General features: G+C 34.6%; 1 protein-coding gene across 1 annotated transcript in view; it reads left to right on the forward strand.

Moving 5' to 3' along the window:
• The window catches only part of TBC1D22A (TBC1 domain family member 22A), a 140,913-nt gene that overhangs the window by 14,333 nt on the left and 105,401 nt on the right, over positions 1–21,179 (forward strand). The window contains exons 5-8 of the mRNA XM_015627966.3: positions 4,161–4,231; positions 8,254–8,382; positions 9,525–9,587; positions 15,073–15,187. Coding sequence (XP_015483452.1) covers positions 4,161–4,231; positions 8,254–8,382; positions 9,525–9,587; positions 15,073–15,187 — 378 coding nt within the window. The remainder of the gene's footprint in view (positions 1–4,160; positions 4,232–8,253; positions 8,383–9,524; positions 9,588–15,072; positions 15,188–21,179) is intronic.

Consider the following 21,179-nt stretch of genomic DNA (forward strand, 5'->3'; position numbering starts at 1 on the left):
AGCAGAGGGAGAGAATTACCTCCTTTGAGCTGCTGGCCATGCTGCTTCTGATGCAACCCAGGACATGTTTGGCTTTTTCACCTGTCTAGTGTCTCATCCACCAGTACCCATCAGTCCTTCTCCCATATTTATTGCCTTAATTCCTCCATCTCCTGGCCTTGTTGATACTGGTGGGTGGTTGCCCCAGCCTAGGTGCAGGACTTTTCACTTGTTCTTGTTAAACCTGATGAGATTCCAATGTTCCCACTTCTCCAACTTGTCCAAGTCCCTCTGGATGGCATCCCAGCTCTTGGGTGTGTCAACCACACCACTCAGTTCAGTGTCATCTTCAAGTTTGCTGAGGGTACACTTGATCCTGGAGTATGTGTCACCAACATGGAATAACACTGGGCTCAGTATGAGCTCCTGAGGGACACTGCTCATCACTGATCTCCATCTTGACACTGAGCCACTGACCATTACTCCCTGGATGTGACCATTCAACCAATTCTTCATTCACCAAAGAGTCCACTCGTCAAATCCATTTCTTTCTCTAATATAGAGAAGGACTTTGTGGGGAACTATCAGTTACATGTTATTATTTGATTTTTAGGAATTCACCTGTTGAGTCATTTGTAAGAATAAAGTCCATCTTAAAGACTGTAATAGAGACACTTGCTGTAAAATTTAGTTATGTAAGTCTAATAAAATGCACATATAGTTAATGTATTTTAACAGCAGTATTAGAATTTAGCTTTACTGACAGTGTTTTATGTATGTCTAAAATGGTACTTTTGTGTATATGCTTCAATTTTTTTTTTCTTGTCACCAGAAGCATTTTTATTTTATGTTATAGTAGTGTTAGACTAAGTCTTCCAGGAGCAACTTTTGTCCTGCTGTTTTAACTGTTGAAAAGGGCAGGGTCTTTTGTTTTCTTTCCTCATGTTTTGTTGATGAACCATCAGAGGAAAGCAAAATGTGAATTGATGTTTTAGCAATAGTGCCATGCTAGGGTCAGACTGTGTGCTTTTGGGGTTTGCTACTGATGAGAATTCTTGCACAGCCCCTTTGAGTTCTAATGTGTGCTCTTTGTCACTGGGAAAATAGTAGTTGAGTTAGCTCACTGTACTGAAAAGTTAGGGCCAGAATTTTATATTTTTTTTTGCATTTGTCTGAGATCCTGGACTTTTGGAAGACTGTGATACAGAACCGCAGTCAGTGTGACGAAATAGACAGGGGTAATGGTTTGTGATGGAATTGTCTTAACTCTCAGTTGTGCAATTATCTGTCTTAACAGTTCTCTGTCCTGAAAGCAATTACTGTACCACTTACAAAAGCAAAACCAAAGCAAAAGCCTTGAGAAAGTTCAGAAGAATGACATGACAACAGAGTAGAAGAGGTTAAATACAATCCAAAAGGTAAAGTTCTGTGTCAAATAAGGAGAGCAGAGCAGAATATGAATCTGTCAGGCCAAATGAATGGAAGCATTTCTAAAAGAGAGTTTGAGAAACCTAAAACCACAAAAATTAGCTTAAAATGTTTTTTCTCAGATATACTGGGAGAAGAAACATTGCCAAAGACTTTGTAGGCCCAGCAGACAATCTAGGCGTAAAAAGAGCTTCCAGACAGGATAAGGCAGTGGCAAAGCAACATAAATAATTGTGTTCAGCATGGAAGAATGCAGGGACATATTCACTCCCAAATCCTACATGATGGATAAATAGAGAATCTGTTTCAACTAAGTGTTATATTGTAAAAAAAAAGATAATTTGCCCTTGGCTTTTACTTCCATGTCTCCAGTGCTGAGATTTCCTTCCAGAAAGAGCAGTCCTTTTGAACCTACTCCCATAGTGTGTGTTATTGTTTGGAATTACGTGATAGTCCAAGCTATTCCTAATTAAATTAAATGTATGTTCATTGCAGAATAACATCAGGAGGGGAGGGAGGAAAAATAAGCTCTATTCCAATTTGCTTGTGAATTTCCTATCTTTGACCTTAAATGAGTGACTTAAAAGTAAGTGGAATTTTTGTACTGGCTGATTTGGGATGATCTGTCACTCATTTAATCAAGTGCTTCACATTTCCGATTGTGACAGTAGATCTGCATATTTTCCTTTTTTATACTTTTTATTTCTTTACATGAGTTGTTAGAGGTTGGTACCCATGTTTGGACATGGATTGCTATTGAGTTGAGTTAAAGGTGGAGGTGAAAGATCAGAGTGGGTTCAGTAGGCATAGAGTTGAGAATGGATAATTGTGTTACTAGAAAATAATAAAAGTAGTTGCTAAGTTACAGTTTATTTTCTATTTTCCTCATATACTAATTATATGGCTTGTAAATGGTATAGTTGTGTGTAAAGGTAGCCAAAACTTGAAACTTGAGCAAAATGATTGTGTAAGGAAGTAATAAACTAATGCATAAGATTGGTTTCCATTCAGCCTGGACACAAATAGATTAGACCCAGTAAAGCATATATGTTCATAAATACTGCACAAAGAGGAATAGAGCAGGAAGATTTACAGTTGGAAATTTTGCTTTTGAAGACCTGGGACTTTCATTGATATTAAAACAACTGGAGCTAACTGTCATGCTTTGGGGTGGAAGGGAAATACATATGTAATATCTCTTTTAAAAAAGAGATATTATCTCTTTTTTAAGATTATTTTTGTTCATAAACTATATAAAATACTGTTTTTCTACTCTTGTTCGTATTATATGTTTACTTTGCCTTTACATCATCTTCTGACCAGTTCCTGCCTTTCTGGCTTTTGGAGAAATATAACCAGTGACACTGTTATTTATGCTGTAGTGCTTGGTATAGTGGGGATTTACTTGGCATCAAATTGTGGATGGAATTGAAGCTTGGTGCAGAAGTGGTAGGGGCTGCAAGCCAATGCTGAAGCTGCTTGGAGGCTGAGCAAACTTCCTGGGGTGTGGAGAACTACTGTAGGCAATGTGAGAAATTACTGTGTGTAACAAACCACAGTGTGAGAAGCTAACACAAGTTGTAGATAGCCCCCTATGGTATGCCTGGATTTCACAAGCAGTGAAGGGGGAATTGTGTGAGAGGTGCCCAAAGAGTGTCATTGTATGGAAAGAGGCACTGGGATCATTTAGGGAAGTGCAGTGTTACAAGACCAGTGGTGCCTGATAATAATTTCAGAAATACCAAATTTGGATATAGCACTAGCAAAGCTGTGACCATGAAGGGAAGAAATAATTGGAGTTTTGCTAAATGGGGGCAGAGAAAAGGAAATAGAAGTGCGCTGGAAAAAGAAGATCAGAAAATGAGAACCAAGGTTAAGTGATGTGACCAGGTGCTGTCTGGGGTTTGTGTCAGGCACCGTATGCGTGATGATCACTGTTGGAGTATGACAGTGAATTAAACTTGTTTCAGTTGCTTTTTGCATCTTTTTACTATTAAATCCTTGTGTTTGTAGTGAAAGCATACTCATAATGAAGTGTATTTGTTGTGCCAGTCTAAGACTTTTTGAATTTATCTCTTAATCTGTGTTTATAGTCTGTACAAGTTCTGCTTTCATTGTTTCTTTGAGACTTTGGTTCACACTGTAATCTAGTCGTGTCATATTTTTCTGATGTTACTGATCCTTTGGTCATTTTTTATTCTCCCAATGCTTCTCGACTCCTTGAGATGAAGGATAAGGGAGAAATTTATTGTGAACTGTGAAATTTCTTGGGGTTATGTGTATAAGCATGCTTTTGTAATTCCTCCATCCATGCATATTTAGTGTGCAGAAGTACTGTGAATTTCTTGATGTTTTTTGAAAGCATATGCTGCTGCTCCTTGTTTTGTGTAGAGTTTAATAATACTACACCTGCTTTACCTGCTTTGAACACTGTATTCCTTTCATATGTATCTCAAAAATACTTGGAAGAATAATACATTTATGTAGTAAGTTGCCAACTGAGACAATATAAGACATGTATACTAAAAGGTAATGCTGAGAAATACTCTAGAAAGTTACCTTATCACAATCCATACCTATTACCATAGGTATCCCTATGGATAGCAATTATCCAGTATTTTTTTAATTCATTTGGTTTACCTTATTCACTGAATTTTCTAAGAAGCACCACCTTTGTGCTAATTTGACTATATCAGTGTATGTAAATTGGTAGTAGTTTCCTTGCTGCTCATGAAACCATTGTATTTTAATAGATGAATTACGAAAATTGAGTTGGTCTGGCATTCCCAAACGGGTTCGTCCAATTGCATGGAAGCTTCTTTCAGTAAGTTCTGTTTTTATTTTATTCTTCCTCTGCATTTAGTACTAATAGCTTTTCAAGCTTTGCAAATTATTTTGCATGAATCATAATTCATCAGTGATGGCTGGAAACGTGTCTTGTACTGAATTGTAATGGGAGTTACATTCTTTTACTCAATTTCAATATTAATCTATCAAATTGAAAGGAAGGGGATGAGAAGTAGTAGTAAATCATGCCAGCTGTGTATCTTTATTTTTCAGCCTGGTTTTCTATGAAAGAAAGGCTTGTGATAACAGTAGCTTCTTTCAACCAGTTTTGATGGAATGGTAGAGAGTTCAAAGACAAGTACATTCTTAACAGTTGTCTTGAAAATAGACGCACAGTGGGGGAATCAAAGACTATCAGTGTCCTATGGAAGACTTCATTCTGACTTCACATTAAAGTAACTGCAAGAAAGAAATAACACTGTAGTGAGGAAAAGGAGTGATAGGATCTGTAGGTTTCTTTGGCTGATTCTTCTGTAGTGCTTTAAGATGAACAATTCTGAACCACCGTGTCAATTAAGTTGTGGCATTGGCTCTCCTGATGTCAGACCTGTGAGTCAGTTTGGAGAGACAACCTCATTAAAAAGCTAATCACTTTTTTGTGGTGCGAGTTTTTGGCTGGCTGAGCATTTGATCTTTTCCCTGTGGCCAGAGGATTTTGCAATAGCTGTAGCTTGAGAGTAGGTTAGCTGAAGTACATGGAGGTGTTTCAGTTAGGCATCAGAGAGAAGCTCATGGGATATGTGATTCACTGGGTTTGGTGTTGCAGAACAGGATTTTTTTCATCTTGGTGTTTGCACTATGTTTAAAAAGTTTCTGCAAAAACACAGGTTATTCTTCACAGAGGTATTTTTCATGTCAGTCTTTTCAGCCATAATGCTTGTGATGACAAACAGTTAAGCATTTTAGCTGTTGTTTGTGTGCCTGTGGTTGGAAGAAGGTTTATGAGGATGTTTGTATTAAAAAGAAGCAGAACTCTCGTGATGTCTACTCTCCAGAGGCTGTGAAAGACACTTTCTCAGTAAATCTTCATGCATTTAAGTACTGTTTAAAATTCTGAATTATACACACAGCAGTTTAGCACTATTGAATTTTTCAGAGAGTAGACTTAAATAGCTTTGCTTTTTATAGAATAATTCTGTAGGGAATGCGAAGTATTTACTTCAGATTGACACTGATTTCCAGTGACTGAAAGAGTCTCTCTTGCTAAACTAAATGTGCAGCTTCGTTCCTTCTAATGCTAAATGCAGATGCAGCTTAATGGTGGATATTCAAATACCCTGCTGTAATTGAAATTAAACACGGAGCTTACAATTTAGTTCAGTTCTGTTTCCAAAGTTATATGTGATTTTGGTAGTAAAAAAGGCATTTTTTTCCTTGAAATTTAGGATATCTGTTTTAAAGTGCTAAAAGTAAGAAAAATTATTGCTAACTCAAAGTTGACTTTGAAACATAGTAAGCTAAAACATAAGTATTTTTTAAGTTCTGCATCAGAAGACTGACAGTGAGGTTTAGAGAGTTGGAATTATGCAAATTATACAAATATAAATGAGCTGACTCCTCCTGATTTCTAGCAAGAGCATAGGCTTTCCAGAGGCTTTAACTTAATTCTATAAAGTGATTTTGATTTAGTATTCTTGATCTAAAAAAATGCCTAAATGTAGAGTTCTCTTGTTCTGCTGCTTTAACAACTCCAGTTTGGAATCTATTTCAGTTCAGTTTGCAACTTCATCTTGCCATTCCTCTGCAAAAACCTGCTTTCAGATTACTTGTTTTATACTTTAGCAATTAAGTGGATTTTTTTTTCAAGTAAGAGATCTACAAAAATCTGGCTCTTTTTTTAGTTTTATTTTTAAAATTATTTTATTTTAAAAATTATTTTATTTTTTATTATTATTTTTATTTGTTTGTTTGTGTTTTCTACCTCCAAATGGCAGTATTTTGAAAATTCTTCGCTTTTCTTAAGTAAGTCCTGCTGTGATTTCTTATCTATTATGTGGTCCTCATTTAGTATGTTTTGGAAATCCAAAGATGTAGTTTAGTAATAATTACTTTTTTTATACTGTAAGGCAGCATTTTCTTTCATATTCTTTTCTGAGTGGGAAAGAAAAGTGCTTCCAATTTTTGTGGGAGTAATAATGGTAATTCCCGGATTAAAAGCCAGTTTGGATGGAGCTCTGAACAGCCTGGTCTAGTGGAAGGGGGGTTGGAACTAGATGATCTTTAAGGTTCTTTCCAACACAAACCATTTTATGATTTTATACAGTGCACCAGGAGCTCCTGGGGAAATAAATATTCCTAAAAATCAAGTGATATTTTGATTAAAGACGAGTTGCAATACTAAAAACCGACCAGAAAGCTGAAGAAACCAAAGTATAGTTCTGGTTTTAGTATATGTTTGTTTCAAAATTATTTAAAAGTCTTATTTAATAAGTCCAAACTTAATTTTTTTCAGGGAATGGAGTACACTTGGTGGTATCTGACGCAAATGATGATTGTCTTGTTTGTAAAACTGACACAGAAATTGGAATTTAGAAAATATTATTTAGGAAATTGATCAGTTGATATATTTGCTACATAGTCAGCAGGTTAATATTGTTAACCAGTGTTTGATGAAGACACCTTTTCAGTCTAAAACTCTGTTGATGTTATACATGTCTACTGACATAATTTATTTTTAAAATAGAGCAAAAATGTTAAGTACACTGTACATAAATAACAAGAAGAGCTATACAGACTGTCTTCTCTTTTGAATAGCAAAACTAAAGATATGTTTGCAAAAGCCTTTGGAGGAAATTAATGAATAAACGGATTAAACTCTCCACTAGTTTATTTGCTGCTGATACGTTGCAAGCCTTCCCAACTTTTAAAAATAAAACCCAATTTGTAAAGTGAACAGGAAACATGACATGTCGAATTGAAAGATTAGCTTAGTCTTTGAAATTGAATAACGGCAAAAAGACTTGCTGAGAAAGTATTGGTGTCCTTCAAACAATCACATTTGATCTCAAAAATGAATTCTTTTCTAATGCAACCAACTAAGATATCCTACAGGGAAGAAACCACAACTGTTGAGAATAAATGGGCAGTAGAGTTCAATATTTAACACAAAATATTGGGACAGTCTATTACATGTCCAACAAAGTCTTTTGGCAAAAGTGAAGCTGGTGGGATTTAAAGTACTTGGTATCAGACACAAGTCTGCGTATCTTAAAGGAATTAGTTTTGCCAAAGAAAGTACCTCCTGAGGTATCTGGAATGTAATATGGCTTGTACTGATTCTGTTGTCATTATAAATGAAGGAATTGAAGTGAACAGGAATAACATTTTCAATGATTTTAATATAGAATCATAGAACTGTATAGGTTGGAAAGGACTTTTAAGGTTGTCTAGTCCAACCATAAATCCAGCACTACCAAGTCTACCAGTAAACCATGTCCCTAAGAACTACATCTGCATGTCTTGTAAATACCTCCAGGGATGCTTCCTCAGCCAGACTATTCCAATGCTTGATAATCCTTTCCATGAAGAAGTTTTTCCTAGTTTTGAATCTATGCCTCCCTTGCTAATGTATATAATTCCTACTTGGAGGCAACTGAGTTAATAGACATTGTTTAAAAATTTAATGGAATTGATCCAATACTGGCCACATAGAAATTAAGGAACTCACATAGTATTAAATTTACCTGAACTTACTTATTTAAGCTTTTTGCCTCAAAAGTCAACTCCATCATAGTATTTTTGATGAGAAATTGTGTTTTGTAGGAAGAAAAAGAGAAGGCCAAAAAAAAAAAGCAGCTATTTTTATAAGGTGCCTGTATCTGAACTTTTGTACTGGTTGGAGTGATTAGAAAAATAGTTTAGTAAAGGATTATTTAGATTTGTGTGGGAGTACATGGCACTACATCAGTTTATTAGATCTCCTGTCACATATAATCAAATGCCAGCAGTGCATTTTGTAAGGGAAAGTGTGATATCCTTCTCATTTCACTGTTTTTTCAGGGTTATCTTCCTGCAAATGTGGACCGAAGAGAAAGCACTTTACAAAGAAAACGCAAAGAGTATTTTGCATTTGTTGAACAATACTATGATTCCAGAAATGATGAAAACCACCAAGATACCTACAGACAGGTAGAATACTTAATGAATTGACTTTTATCTACAGAATACTTGCTAAAGCACTTAGAGGTTATTTTTGAACTTTGCTACTGTTTTTCTGTTTCTTTAATATTACTAGATAGACAACCCTCTAATAATTAATTTTAGAATCAAAAAATGAAGTAGTTTTGATCTGAAATTCGAAAAAGTGGATTTCCTTTAATGTCAGTGTTAGTGTTGCCATGGTTTTCTGCTTAAAAATAGTTGTATTTTCAAATATTTCATCTCCTGCTCAGACCCTCTTTCAAGTGAGTGAAGATGGACAGGGAGAGTACAACAGTGACTGTTCCTTAATGGCTCTCAACTTCTGCTTAAGAAGTTGAAACTATATATGATGTACAATTAATGTAGGCGTGTCAAACTTTCCTGCTCACTCAGATAAGCAGATAACTTTTCTTCAAGTTTTGTATTGAAATGAGTAGGTTGTAACACTAAGCAATGGTACTTTAGCCTTCCTTGGGACAGAAAAAGCTAAGAACTTCCTTTCAGTTTCAAGACTAATCTTTAGTAGCAAGAAGTATATAGCATCACTAATGTAAGGCTTGTGAAGGTAACCCAAAATCATTGTCATCATCTCAGTGCTTGAGCACTCTGTTGTACAAAACTCCTTTGTAAAGTTTGGAATAAAAATTTTAGAAATACATGTATTTTTATGCTCTCTTCTTGATTGTCAAATATGTTAAAATAGGTGCTAGACTCTGCTTTTACCTTTGGACATTTGGACTTGATGCTTTTACAGGTCTTTAACCTAAATGGTTCTCTGATAGTGGCAGTTGAATTTGACTTTACAGAAGTAGTCGTATGTATTTACTCATAATTACCCTGAGGTAATGAGTACTGCCAATATGATTATAATTTGCAAATAATTAAAATGTGATGTAAGCATCTAAGAACGTGAATACAGATATATGTTTTTAAATTTTGCTTAATTGAAAGGTTAACTTAGAAATTTGGCTCTATATTTTTAAATGCAGTAAAAATCCATGTTATCCCAAAAGTAATGAAAAAATGGGATTACAACTAATAGTGTAAACCAATAGAATGATTTTAAGTATTGTGTTGTTTAGAAAGTGTGCTGTTGGTTCCTTTTACAGTATTCTTCTTTGTCTAATTAGATCCACATAGATATACCACGCATGAGTCCTGAAGTTTTAAGACTTCAGCCCAAAGTAACAGAGGTAAGAATGATGTATTTTCTTTTTGTTCAAGAAAACATTTTATTAATGAATCTGATATCAATTTGATTAATAATTAATTTGATTGCATTTGCTATTTTGACTTCAGAACTAGCTTAAAGAAGTAAAAAAAAATGAAGATATGTAAGTAAAGGCTAAGAATAGCGGTGTAAGTATGAGTAATAAAAGCAAAGGCATCTCATTCATTTCCTGTATTGAAACTGTCAGTTATTAATTTGGTCTTGTGCCCTTGAGGGTTTTTTCCCCCTTTTTTCCTTTTTAAATGTTTTGTTAATACTGTGTTTTTAAAGTAATCCAGAGCATGGCTCTGTGGTTCTATGTGTTTGTCAAAAACATTTAAGGTCTGGAAGTTCTTAGTGTTCCACTTGGGAAATTCTCCTTTCTGAATGTGTAGCACCACTGGTTTGAATGCCTTGTCTGATTTTGCTTCCTTGTAAGTTTTGTATATTGAGTACACTATTTAAATTGTTTTACTACTGTTGTAACTATATAATCAATGTAAATATATGTGAGTAAATGTGATTAATGGTAAATATATTAATCAGATTGCCCTTTATTGTTGGGGAATTGAATCTCATGGGGACTTTTCATTTTGAAGCATATAGATTATAAATAGCATAGATGGTGTGGATTATCCTCTTTCAATTATTTAGTTTAATTCTTCAACTTACTCTCCTTTCTAGTGGTTCTAGTTAGACCTTCAAATGTATTTCCATGTAGCTTCTGTTTATACAATTACAGATCCAAATAGAACATAATCTGGTAGTTCATTATGAGAACATAAATGCAGAACTAGCTTTCATTTGGTTTTCCATTGTTCCAATTATTTGTTTAATGGCAGTACTCTTCAACACATTAGAGAATTGGTTTGAAGAAATAGGCTAGTACAGTGTTTCAAAAGAAATACCTATAAATATTGGGCTTTCCACCTGCTTTCTACACAGTGGTGTTTCACCTGGGCTGTTCTAGGGATGAATCGAGTAGTATAAGTAAGATGAAGGAACAAGAACGAAGCAATACCAGTAAGAAATAAACTATTAAGGAAATTATTTAGACCAGTGGGCTTCTGGGAGAATGGGCTTGCATCTCTCTATGATCTTAACCAAATCCTACTTGCTTAGTGCCATTGTACAAAACATGCTGAAAAGGTGATACCACTCAATCTCTCCAGTGTTTATTTCTCTTGCTTTCTGAGTTTCTGGAGACCTACCAGAGCACCACTGAATCCCTCAGCCCCACAGGGCTCCTTCTCTTCTCCCAGTGGCTCCTGTAGGTAGGGTGTGTTGTTCCCAGAGCTGGTCTCTGGTGAGCAACAGTCACTCTCCCCTTTTTAAGGTGAGATAGCAAATGCTATACAGCAGAAAGGGAATCAGAGTAAGGGTCAAAGACAAGTTTTAAAGGATGACACTGTGTTCAAAACCATTGTTGTGGATATCATGGCAAGTTTTGTACGTACTTCTGATGCTGCAAAGATGTAGAGTAATGATACCTCTACTGGGAAGAATCTCACATAGAGCGAGGTGAAGAGACTGTAATTGATGGAACTGGACAAAATCACTGGTTCAGGCTTCAGAAAGACAGCACATGTATAAACCTTAGTCTCCTGACTTAAATTTCCAAATGCTGCTATTCCAAGATTTTTGCTGTTCTTGGTGGTATCAGAGTCTCTGTTGCCAAAGAACTTTTAATTAGAGTTAATAAGACTGTTTAATTTCTTATCTGAACTCAGAGTTTGGTTTCTGTAATAAAATGTTGCAGTTTAGAAAAAGAGATGGTTTGGATCTGATGTGCAGAAATAACTAGTTATTATGTGTTCCTTTTAAAATAAGTTTAAAGTGTTTATTTTTTATGGGAGTTATATAAATCCTGTGAGAGGGGAAGGTAATGGTGGAGCAAGGATTTAAAGGGCTGAAAATGACTTAATGGTGTCCCTGAAAGAGGAGAGCAGGTCTTTCATATAGTGCAGTCAAGTTGTTTTAAAGACTATTTATTATTTAGTTGTAATAAATTTGATTAGCTAACAAGGACTTATCTAATTTATTATCTTTTCTTGCTTTGTCTTTAACTGAATTTTGTTGAAATGGAAAGCACATGGCTATTTCCCATCTATGCTTGCATATTATACATAATAATTCCAAGAAAACTGCACAATTTAAAATAGTTTATAATTTTGTCCTCCTCTCTCTTTTTTTTTCTTTCCCTCTCCTACTTAGAAAACAAAAAATAAATTTTCAAAAGCTTTTGAATTAAGGCTTTGGAAGTTTTGAAATTCCTCTGAGGTGGCAAAACCCACAAGTAATTTGAACCTTCATTTAAGTTGATGGATTCTTTTCTTTATGTATATGAATATAATTCTTGCTGTAATTATGAATGAGAATCAAATTCAAAAGAGAATAATAAATTGGTAATGACATCTCATGAGATGTAGTGGTTCATAGTAGAAAAATAATTCTACTTTTTGTTTCTGGTTTGGAAATCAAGAAGGGATCCTTTTGGGAAAATGACCTTTTTACTGAGTCCTATTTGAACACAGTCATGAGTGTTGTATAGAAACTTAAATCAGTCTGCTGTTCAGGTTTCCAGTGCTCATTTTTTTCGATTCAGAATGGTGAATGAAACTTAACGAAAATGGGTAGGAAATTGAAAATGCAATTTCAGTGTGTAGTTTAATTTCTGATTGGAAGCATTTGGGGATATTAAAGCTGATGTGCCATCACTAAGTGGTGCTTCCTGATCAAAAATATGACATTCCCCCCCAGAAAATGCAAACAACACCTCCCTCATACCTGGATTTTAAAAACATTTTAAAATCCATTGACTTCTCAATTTGCAATGCAAACTGTGTATCTTATCAGATTCTGGGGAAATGAAAGATTGGTGGTACAAATTTGTGAATTGTTTGACTTCAGACATGCCTTTATGAAAAAACACTATGTTTATAGTTTCTGCAATGGGTATTTTGATTGACTGTTCTTTCTGAATTGCTGTGATTTTTTTGATTGGTTGTTGACTGTGCTTAATTTGTAGCCCCATCATACATGAGTTTTTGATTCAGCCTAGTGCATAATCCTGTTCTACATTCTGCAGTTGCTACTTTAATAAGTTCCTCTAGTCAGCTCGTTCTGATATTTGTTTTTTGAGAAATTTTTTTGTATTTGCATTATGTTAAACGTGTCATTTTTCAGAACTGAAATACAGAATGATAACTCTGATAATAGTGAGAAACTACTGTTGTAGACAGTAGAAGTGGTAATGGACAGGAGTAGGCAGAGTGGCTGTGAGCTAAATAACCTTGCTAGATTGGCAGTTTTCCAGTAATATTAAAAATATCACATAAATAACTGTAATTTCATCAGGGTATGATTATGTAAAATGTAAAAGCTTGCTGTAAATGTCTGAGTGTAAAATCTTTATACAGTTATTGATAGACAGTGAAACACCACTGGCTATTGCTTAAAGGGCAGAGATTATATTTTTTATTTTGGTTTAATATGCAGTTCTTGTTAAAATTTATGAGGTGACCAGACTAGTACCAAGAATTTGTAGCTAAAGGAGTGAACATCTTGGCTAATGGAAACAAGAGGCTTCTGTGGAGGATTTGCTGATAAATACTTTCCTTTTTGCCTGATCTCTGACATCACACTGAGCAAAAACTGAATCTCAGTTGTGATTGTAATGGATCAAATGTGGGCTGTCTTAGGGCTTGTTTTTCAGTGCCCACCAAAACATTTTGTACTTACTGTTGATGACTCTCTCCCCTGTTCTGTGAATTTTCAGCCAACAAAACATAAAACCTGGAGGAGAGTTGACTCTCAAAAGAAAGCCTGTAGGGGAAGGATGGATGTTGATATTTGAGACTTGTTTTCAAAGCAAAAGGTGCAAATATATTTTGGCTTCAGTTGGGAATTTCAAGTACCAGGATGTGAGTCCTTTATGCTGAGACCTTTCCTTATTTAAAAATTACTGCAGTAGGACTTCTAAGCTAAATAATGAGATTTTATTTAAAATGGAATTAAAACAGTCAGCTTCTTAATCTAACAAATCTTAAAGTGAGATTGAATATAAACAATCCTGACTTCACAAATAAACTTCCTCCACATATTGGATTCCTTCAAGGCAGACCTTTCACTAGCTTTCTTGAAGCCTGAGCATTCATTGACTTCTGGAGTTGCAGCAAACCACAGAATCCTTTGGGTCTTTCCAAAATGTCTCCTTTTTTTAGTATTGAGGCCAGGTCTGAAGAGTAACATAGTTTGGGCTCTCATGAATGAGCAAACATTCTTTTGTTTCAGAAGATTATATATTCCTGATTGTGTGCCTGTTGTTAGGACAAAGCATGTAGCACTTTCACTCTGCTGCTTATTTGCAGTCTTTCAAAGGCATGTGATATCTTCAGAAGCAAGTAATTGAGAGGAAATACAGCCTGTCACAGACCTAAATGGAGTAAGAAAATAGTTCTCTCATTTCCTTGCTCTCTTTTGTCTTCTCATGCTGACATATGGTAAGGCCTCACGAGCTTTTGCAGATCCTAAGCAAGCTTCAGTTTACAGAGTTGAGAAAGTGAGGCTCTGTGATATGGCAGGCAGTGGCCTTAATTCTACATTTCCTGATTTTTTCAGGTTTTTCATTAGTTAGTATGCAGATGCCTGAAGTGTAAACCTCCACACTGCAGTGTTAGGCAAGCTTAACTGTTGTGGAATCTCTTTTTATGGGCATGCTATTAAAAAATCTAAACTATATCAAGTCCTTCTGTTTATTACTTAGGGATAAATAGAATATTGCATTAGTAGAATACTTCATTCAAAGAGATGAAAAATGATGGGAAGATCATTTAATATTTCTTTCCCTTGAGAAAAGAGTAATTTTTTATTACTGGAAAAGCTCCAGTGAATATGAGCTACTTTGTATTAACTACTGTAACTGAATTATATACTAGGTTGGTTTTAACATGTGCTAATACCCTGAAAATGCTTCCCTTTGAAGAATTGAGAAGCTTATGTAGCACTGGGTTATGAATACCAGTGTTCATTTATGCTGTTGTATGAATGTTTTTTATATTACTTAACTCCGTGATATTTATCTGCAAAGAGGTTTTGAACATCCTCACAAGGGAAAGGAGATGGGAAGGTCCAATCTCTTCACTCTCATGACCAATGACAGGACTCAAAGTTTATCTGGGGAGATTTAGGTTGGATCAGGGAAAGGTTTTTCACTCTGAGCATGGTTGAACATTGGAACAGGCTCCCCAGGGGAATGGTCACAGCCCAGAGATGGGAAAGTGTTTGGACAATGCTCTCAGGCACATGGAGTGATTCCTGGGATGTCCTGCACAGGGCCAGGAGTTGGGTCCCTTTCAACTCAGGATATTCTATAATTCTATGATGTTATGATAATTTGCAAGTGTCTTGTTTAAAATGTGCTTATCACTTGTTAAAATAAATTGATGGTTTCTTTAACTCTTTTTCAGATCTTTGAAAGAATTTTGTTTATTTGGGCAATACGTCATCCAGCCAGTGGATATGTTCAGGGCATAAATGATCTCGTTACTCCTTTTTTTGTAGTCTTCGTTTGTGAATACATAGGTAAGATTTATCTTAATACTGAATTATGAATTAGTATTGGTTTTGAAACATCATTTTCATTTTACTCTAGCAGTTTAGATGAACTAATCAGAGCATCATTTGATACATTAATTTTATCATAAATTTTTGTAATTATAAATCTGTATCACTTCAGATATCTTCTGAGAAGCAACCAGATTTTAGGTACTCAGTGAAGTTATGGAATCATCTTGATTTCTGCTCAGTGAAAATGTTCACTGTTTTATTTTCCCTTTCTCTTCTAATTCATGTTTTTTTTTGTTAATCTTTATATTGTACATATGAACTGGACACCAGCAGCAAAACAAAAAAGCAAAACAACAAATTCCTGCCCCTCAGGAAAAAAACCCACTGAAACAAAAAATATAACCCATGAGACATGAATATTTTTAAATCAGTTGTGGGGAAGTTGAAATAAAGGGAACCTATTAAACTGTATCTCTGACTGAAATAATGGCATCCTGGAATTAGGGTGTGAAAATTAAGACAACAGCAATCAAATTTCTCTGGTTAGGAACTCCTATGAGACTTACAATATTATTAATAATGGTAGTGTCAACAACTTCATTTGTGTTGAGTTTGTGGCTTTATGTGTGAATATACTTTTGAAAACATAAATAACTTAGATGTGGGTTAAATCTTAAGTTTACAGATTTGTATTTAAGTTGTTATAAGCATTAAGTGAACGACTGACTGTTAACAGTAAGTCCTTAATAACTTGGGTATAATTATGGATATAAAAGGTAAGGTTTAACAGTAAAAATGACAGTGTTAATCTGGTTTGAATTAAAACTGTTTTCCTTGTACTTGTGTTTACCATAGACACATACAGTGAAAATTAAATCGTTGCATATAAAAACTTGAGCAATGTATTGTCTGGCTACTTCAGTGGGGCTACATACTGTGGATTCTTCCTACCTTGTCAGTGCAAGATATCCATTGGTGTACTAATCCAGATTAGTTTTAATGAAGGACAGATTATCCTTGAGTGGATGATAGACATTTATTCATTTGCATGGCAACGCCTCTGTTGCTTTGTTCATTTCTTGTTTCATAGGGGGACATTTCATTGCTAAGCAACTAATGAGAACTACTGCTGCTTTCTCCCTAATCATCTCCTAAGTAGGGTAGAGGCCTACTCCTGAGAGTATTTGCAGTTTCTGCCTTTTACTCCCTCATTTGACAGATCACGAAAATGTTCTTAATGGTCCTAGAACAGTAGGGTCTCTAGTAGGCTTTAGGGTTGTTAATTGAAATAAGAAGTTCAAATGAGATGTGATTAGAGAATTGATATTCCATGTTAAATAGGCCATTTAATTAAAATGGTAAATAAGTTTGTCTTTACCACCAACTTACATTTGGAGACCCTGATGATTGTTAATGTATTTGCCACTTTGTCAGAACTGTCATATTGGAGAGTATAGCTGTTCCTTTATGTGTTTGGTGAAGAAAGACAAAATGTGAAAACTTTCAACCATAAAAGATAGTTGGGGGAAATGTATGAAGGTCAGAAAACTGTATTCTGAAAGCTCATTTAAGAACTAGTATCTATATAATAAGAAAAACAGCAAAATGAAGGGGTTTTTTTCTTTCACTATAGTGGTGGTCATGGTTAAGTGCTAACAGCGGTTATTTCCCCCAGAGACATATAAAAACTTTCAAAGATTTTCCTTTAAATAGTTTTTTGATTTGAATCTTTCTAATTTGTTCAAGTTACACTGAGTGGTGCATTCAAGTTAGAATGAATAAATGAAATGAGGACATTGCATTTATCAAGCACATCAAAAATCCCGTAATAAAATGATAGGACTCAAAACTAACACTGTGAATTGGACTTTAGTAATTTATGTAGAAATAAACACAGAATTGCAGAAGTTTCCTATCAAAAATGTTTACACTGTTAGTGTATTTATATTTACTTCGATAATATTCTGTATTTACTTCAGATTTTTACTCTAAATCTCATTTCTTCGTGTTACATGAACATTGGTTTGTGTGTTAAACAGCTTTTTTTATTGCCATCTTTTCACTATTGATTTTTGTATTTTTCTTAATTTGAGACCTTTTTTACTGCAGTTCTAAGTCACTTGGATCCTAATTTATACAGTTGAAAGTAATAATGCTTTTATTTTAGGTTCTTTTGTAGTTAAAAAAGTCAAAGAATTATTAAGTATTAACAGTAAATTCTTATTATTAACAATGCCATTAATAATAAAACTGTGCTGATTAGGTAATCTGATGGTACATCCTGGTAATTTTTGAACACATTTGCAGTTTCATCAAATACAAAATTTGCTTGGAGGAAAGCCATGTTTATTTTAGCTCTATGATAACTGAGAGAGCCCTTAATCTTATATAACAATTGTGTGACATAGTTTTTCTAGTGATGGGAGTCTTTTTGCTCTGCTAAAGACATCAGTGAACTGTTTGGGAAACTTTTTAAGGAGCGTCAGAAGATATAAATCACATGGATGAAAATGCTAATTTACTTCTCATTCAAATCTGAATGGCGTAAATAGATTTTTGGGTCTGTATATAATGGCTGATAGATGTTTTGATGGTTTAGTATGGGTTGAGGTACCTAATTTTAGCACATAGACTCCTTCATTTAGAATATATTGAGTTATTGAATGTAGGAATTGAGTATGTTAAATGTTAAGGACGTTCTTTCAAACTTTCCATCAGTATGATGAAAGTGTAATCTGGTAATGTCTCATTAGTTTCCAGTTTGCAATAAAAGCAGAATGCTGTAACATTTTCAGCAAGATAAAACTTAATTGTCAAACCAAGCCAGGAGAGGAAAAACTATAATTGAAGAAAATTTCAGAAGGGGTAGATACTGGCCTCTGCTGGGATACAGTAGTTTCAGTTTTGATTTTCTGGCCTAAATTAGGAGGACAATGATTATAAACCTTAGGTTTCTTGTACCAGATGATGGTGTGTTATTCTCAATATTTTTTTCTTTTTTAAATTTTTCTTCCTCATGAAAAATGCTAGAGATATTTAATCTTATTTCATCATACTATATCAGCCTCCTTAGAAATCCAAACCCTGGAGGTGTGGGAAAACTGTTCTGGGCTTACTTCTAACCTCCTGCATGAAATAGTAGTGTTGTAACATGTGCTGTCAGAACAAATGCCAATTACTGTCAGGGCAGTTTTCCTGAGAGCCCTCTGTGTTTGTAGCATATTAGTTTGTGTCAAAATGAATCTCCTCCCTGCAAATGCACCAGAGGGGTTTTTGTTAATGAGATAAGATATACCATGTGAATACTCACTCTTTGTAGACTTAATGTGGACAAGGAAATTTTGCACTGAATCGCAAATCCTATATTTATTGCAAGTTGCTACAGATGTGCTCTTTGTAGGCCTTCCTCTTCCCTGAGTTCCTGTAGAGCTACATTGTTCCCTAGTGTTAGGTTGTGCTGCACAATTACTTGTGGTCTCTTGCTCACCTACGCTTCGCTTTATCTGACATTGCAGTACATCGTCGTTCCCTGGGCTTGTGGGTATATCTAAAACCCCAAAGAGGATCTGGATTTATTCACCATCCAGAGAGAGGAAAGTTTCAGAGAAGTGCCACTATGATAAGGATGCATGTCAGATTGTTGCTAAGTGGAATAGCTGTATGAAATAATTCTAAGACACCTAGGAGTATTGGATCAAGGGAAAATTAGCAGTTAGTAGGAAGTCAAAGGCAGGAAATGAACACTATTGTGTTCAATGAACACTTGGTCATTTTATGTCGGATTAAGAATGTCAAGAAAAATGAGGCTGCTGAAGACTGCAGTGGCGATTGAGATATTGTCTGCAATCTTGAAATAGAGGAGCCTGAGGCAAGTTGGTGATGCTTACAAGAACTCATGAACTGAAAACTTCGGAAAGAGAGATCCTACCCTTGTAAGTATTTTTTCTTGTCATCTTAAATCCTTTTGTAGATGACATTAAATGAAACTTGTTACCTAGTGTTTTTTAAATTGATACTGCTATGACTTAAGTGATAATTAATCTAGGCCCAAATCCTAGTGGAAATGGGATAGGATTTATTCCCAGATTACTTTTACTATAAGTAAACAGAGGTTCTTTGGTCGTTAAAGTGCCATCATATGTCTATAACTCCCTTGTTTACCACTTTTTCCATTCCCTCTTATATATTCCAGGAAGTCTTCCTGCCCTTATAACTGGTATGCAGTCTCATTTTGTCTTCCTTTCACCTTTTTCAACAGTGAATAATTGTATTTAAAACTATTAATTTTGGGGTTTTTCCCCCCACTTTGAATACTGTATCAAAAATGGTTGTTTTAATTGTAAAATTGAAGTAAAATTTTGGAACATTTTATCATGGCCGTATCTGAGGTAATTCATCAGTATTTTTTTTATAAAATAGGAAAAATTATTAGTTAAGCAGAGATTTTTATATTCAGGAGAGTTGTAATTTTTGTGGAACAAATAGATCTGTTTGGAATGTACATAAAACTGAATTCCTGAATGATGAGATAGCAAGCCAGAGGGCAAAGAATATTTAACCCACTGACTTTAAGGAACTGCTTTTCTTCATACTTACAGAGTTATAAGGTAAAATTTTGTTCAGTATGCATTATTTCCTTTACAAGACCAAGCCTTTTTTGCTACAGTATATATAAATTAATTTGAGATAATTTATCCTGCTGTCTACATTTCTAGACCTTCATTATTCAGTTTTACCAATTCTATTAGTCCTTGGAGAATTATGGATAGAACTTGTACCTAGATGTTTTGAGGAGAAAAAAAGGAAAAGATGTAACATATTTGTAGTTATTTAGAAGAGACTGACTGAAACTGAAGGAAGAAAAATTGTTTTTATAAACTAGAACAAAGAGCTGTAACTGGATTAACTGGATGCTTCTCTTTCTCCCAGGCCCTTGAAATTTCACTGTTTTCTGCTTTACCAGGAGAGAAATTCTGGAAGACCTCCCAGAACTGAGCTTCAGGAATATGAGGGATTTCTTCAGTTTGAGAGAGATGCAAAGATTTTATTTGCAATTGTAGTATGCTCTTCAAGTTTTCTTTTATTTTTGACATTAAACTTTGTAATAAGCCTCTGCTGTTTCCATACTTTTCTTTGTTTAAATAAATAAAAGGTTTTGCACAATACTACGTTTAAATGTTTTTATGTACACATTCTTTTTTGAAATGATTTATGAAACACAAAATGGATTTACATTAAAGCAGGGACATGAAGCATAATTGATATTTTAATGTTTTCCTGCAATTTGTGAAAGTATTAAGAAAATAAATGTTGTTTTAAAACCCTTGTAAAATTTTATGAAAACCTATTAAAAATATTTTAAATCACTTTTCTATCAAATGATAGAAAAGTTCCATTTAATCACATTGATTTTTTTTTTCTCCTTAATGCAAATTGCTAGTAATGTAGTTTCCATATACAAAGTATATTTCAGTGGTGTTTCTTAATATTTTCATGATTTTATAACACTCATGGCATCAGGAAAATTGACTTAAGTTATCATAAACATGAACAATATTCCATTAAATACTCTTTGATAATCAAATGGAGTATTGTTATCTGTGGGATTTGGGTGAGCAAAAAATGAAGAAATCTTACACAAAACTGTTGAATTGAAGACTTAAAAGTACTGAAAAGCCAATTACATCTTTTATGTAAGTCTAGAAAACGTCCTGTGCATTCCTCTGAAAAAGCTGCAATACACACAAGCCACTTGGTGACCTGAATCTTTTTACTTACCCATCAGTTTTCTTTGCTGCACTCTTTGCTTTCATGTATTACTGAACACTTACTATATGTACACCTGAATATATATATATATGTGTGTGTATATATATATATTTATAACTGTAACATAGCATAGAAACTGTTCAGCATTATCTTGGCTTGCTTGGATATATCCACTGTGAACCTTCTCAATTTCAATTTCTAGGAATATGTTGCCCCACTCTCCCCATTGCTGTGGCAA

The sequence above is a fragment of the Parus major genome, chromosome 1A (genome assembly GCF_001522545.3).
Source record: "Parus major isolate Abel chromosome 1A, Parus_major1.1, whole genome shotgun sequence".
NCBI lineage: Eukaryota > Metazoa > Chordata > Aves > Passeriformes > Paridae > Parus > Parus major.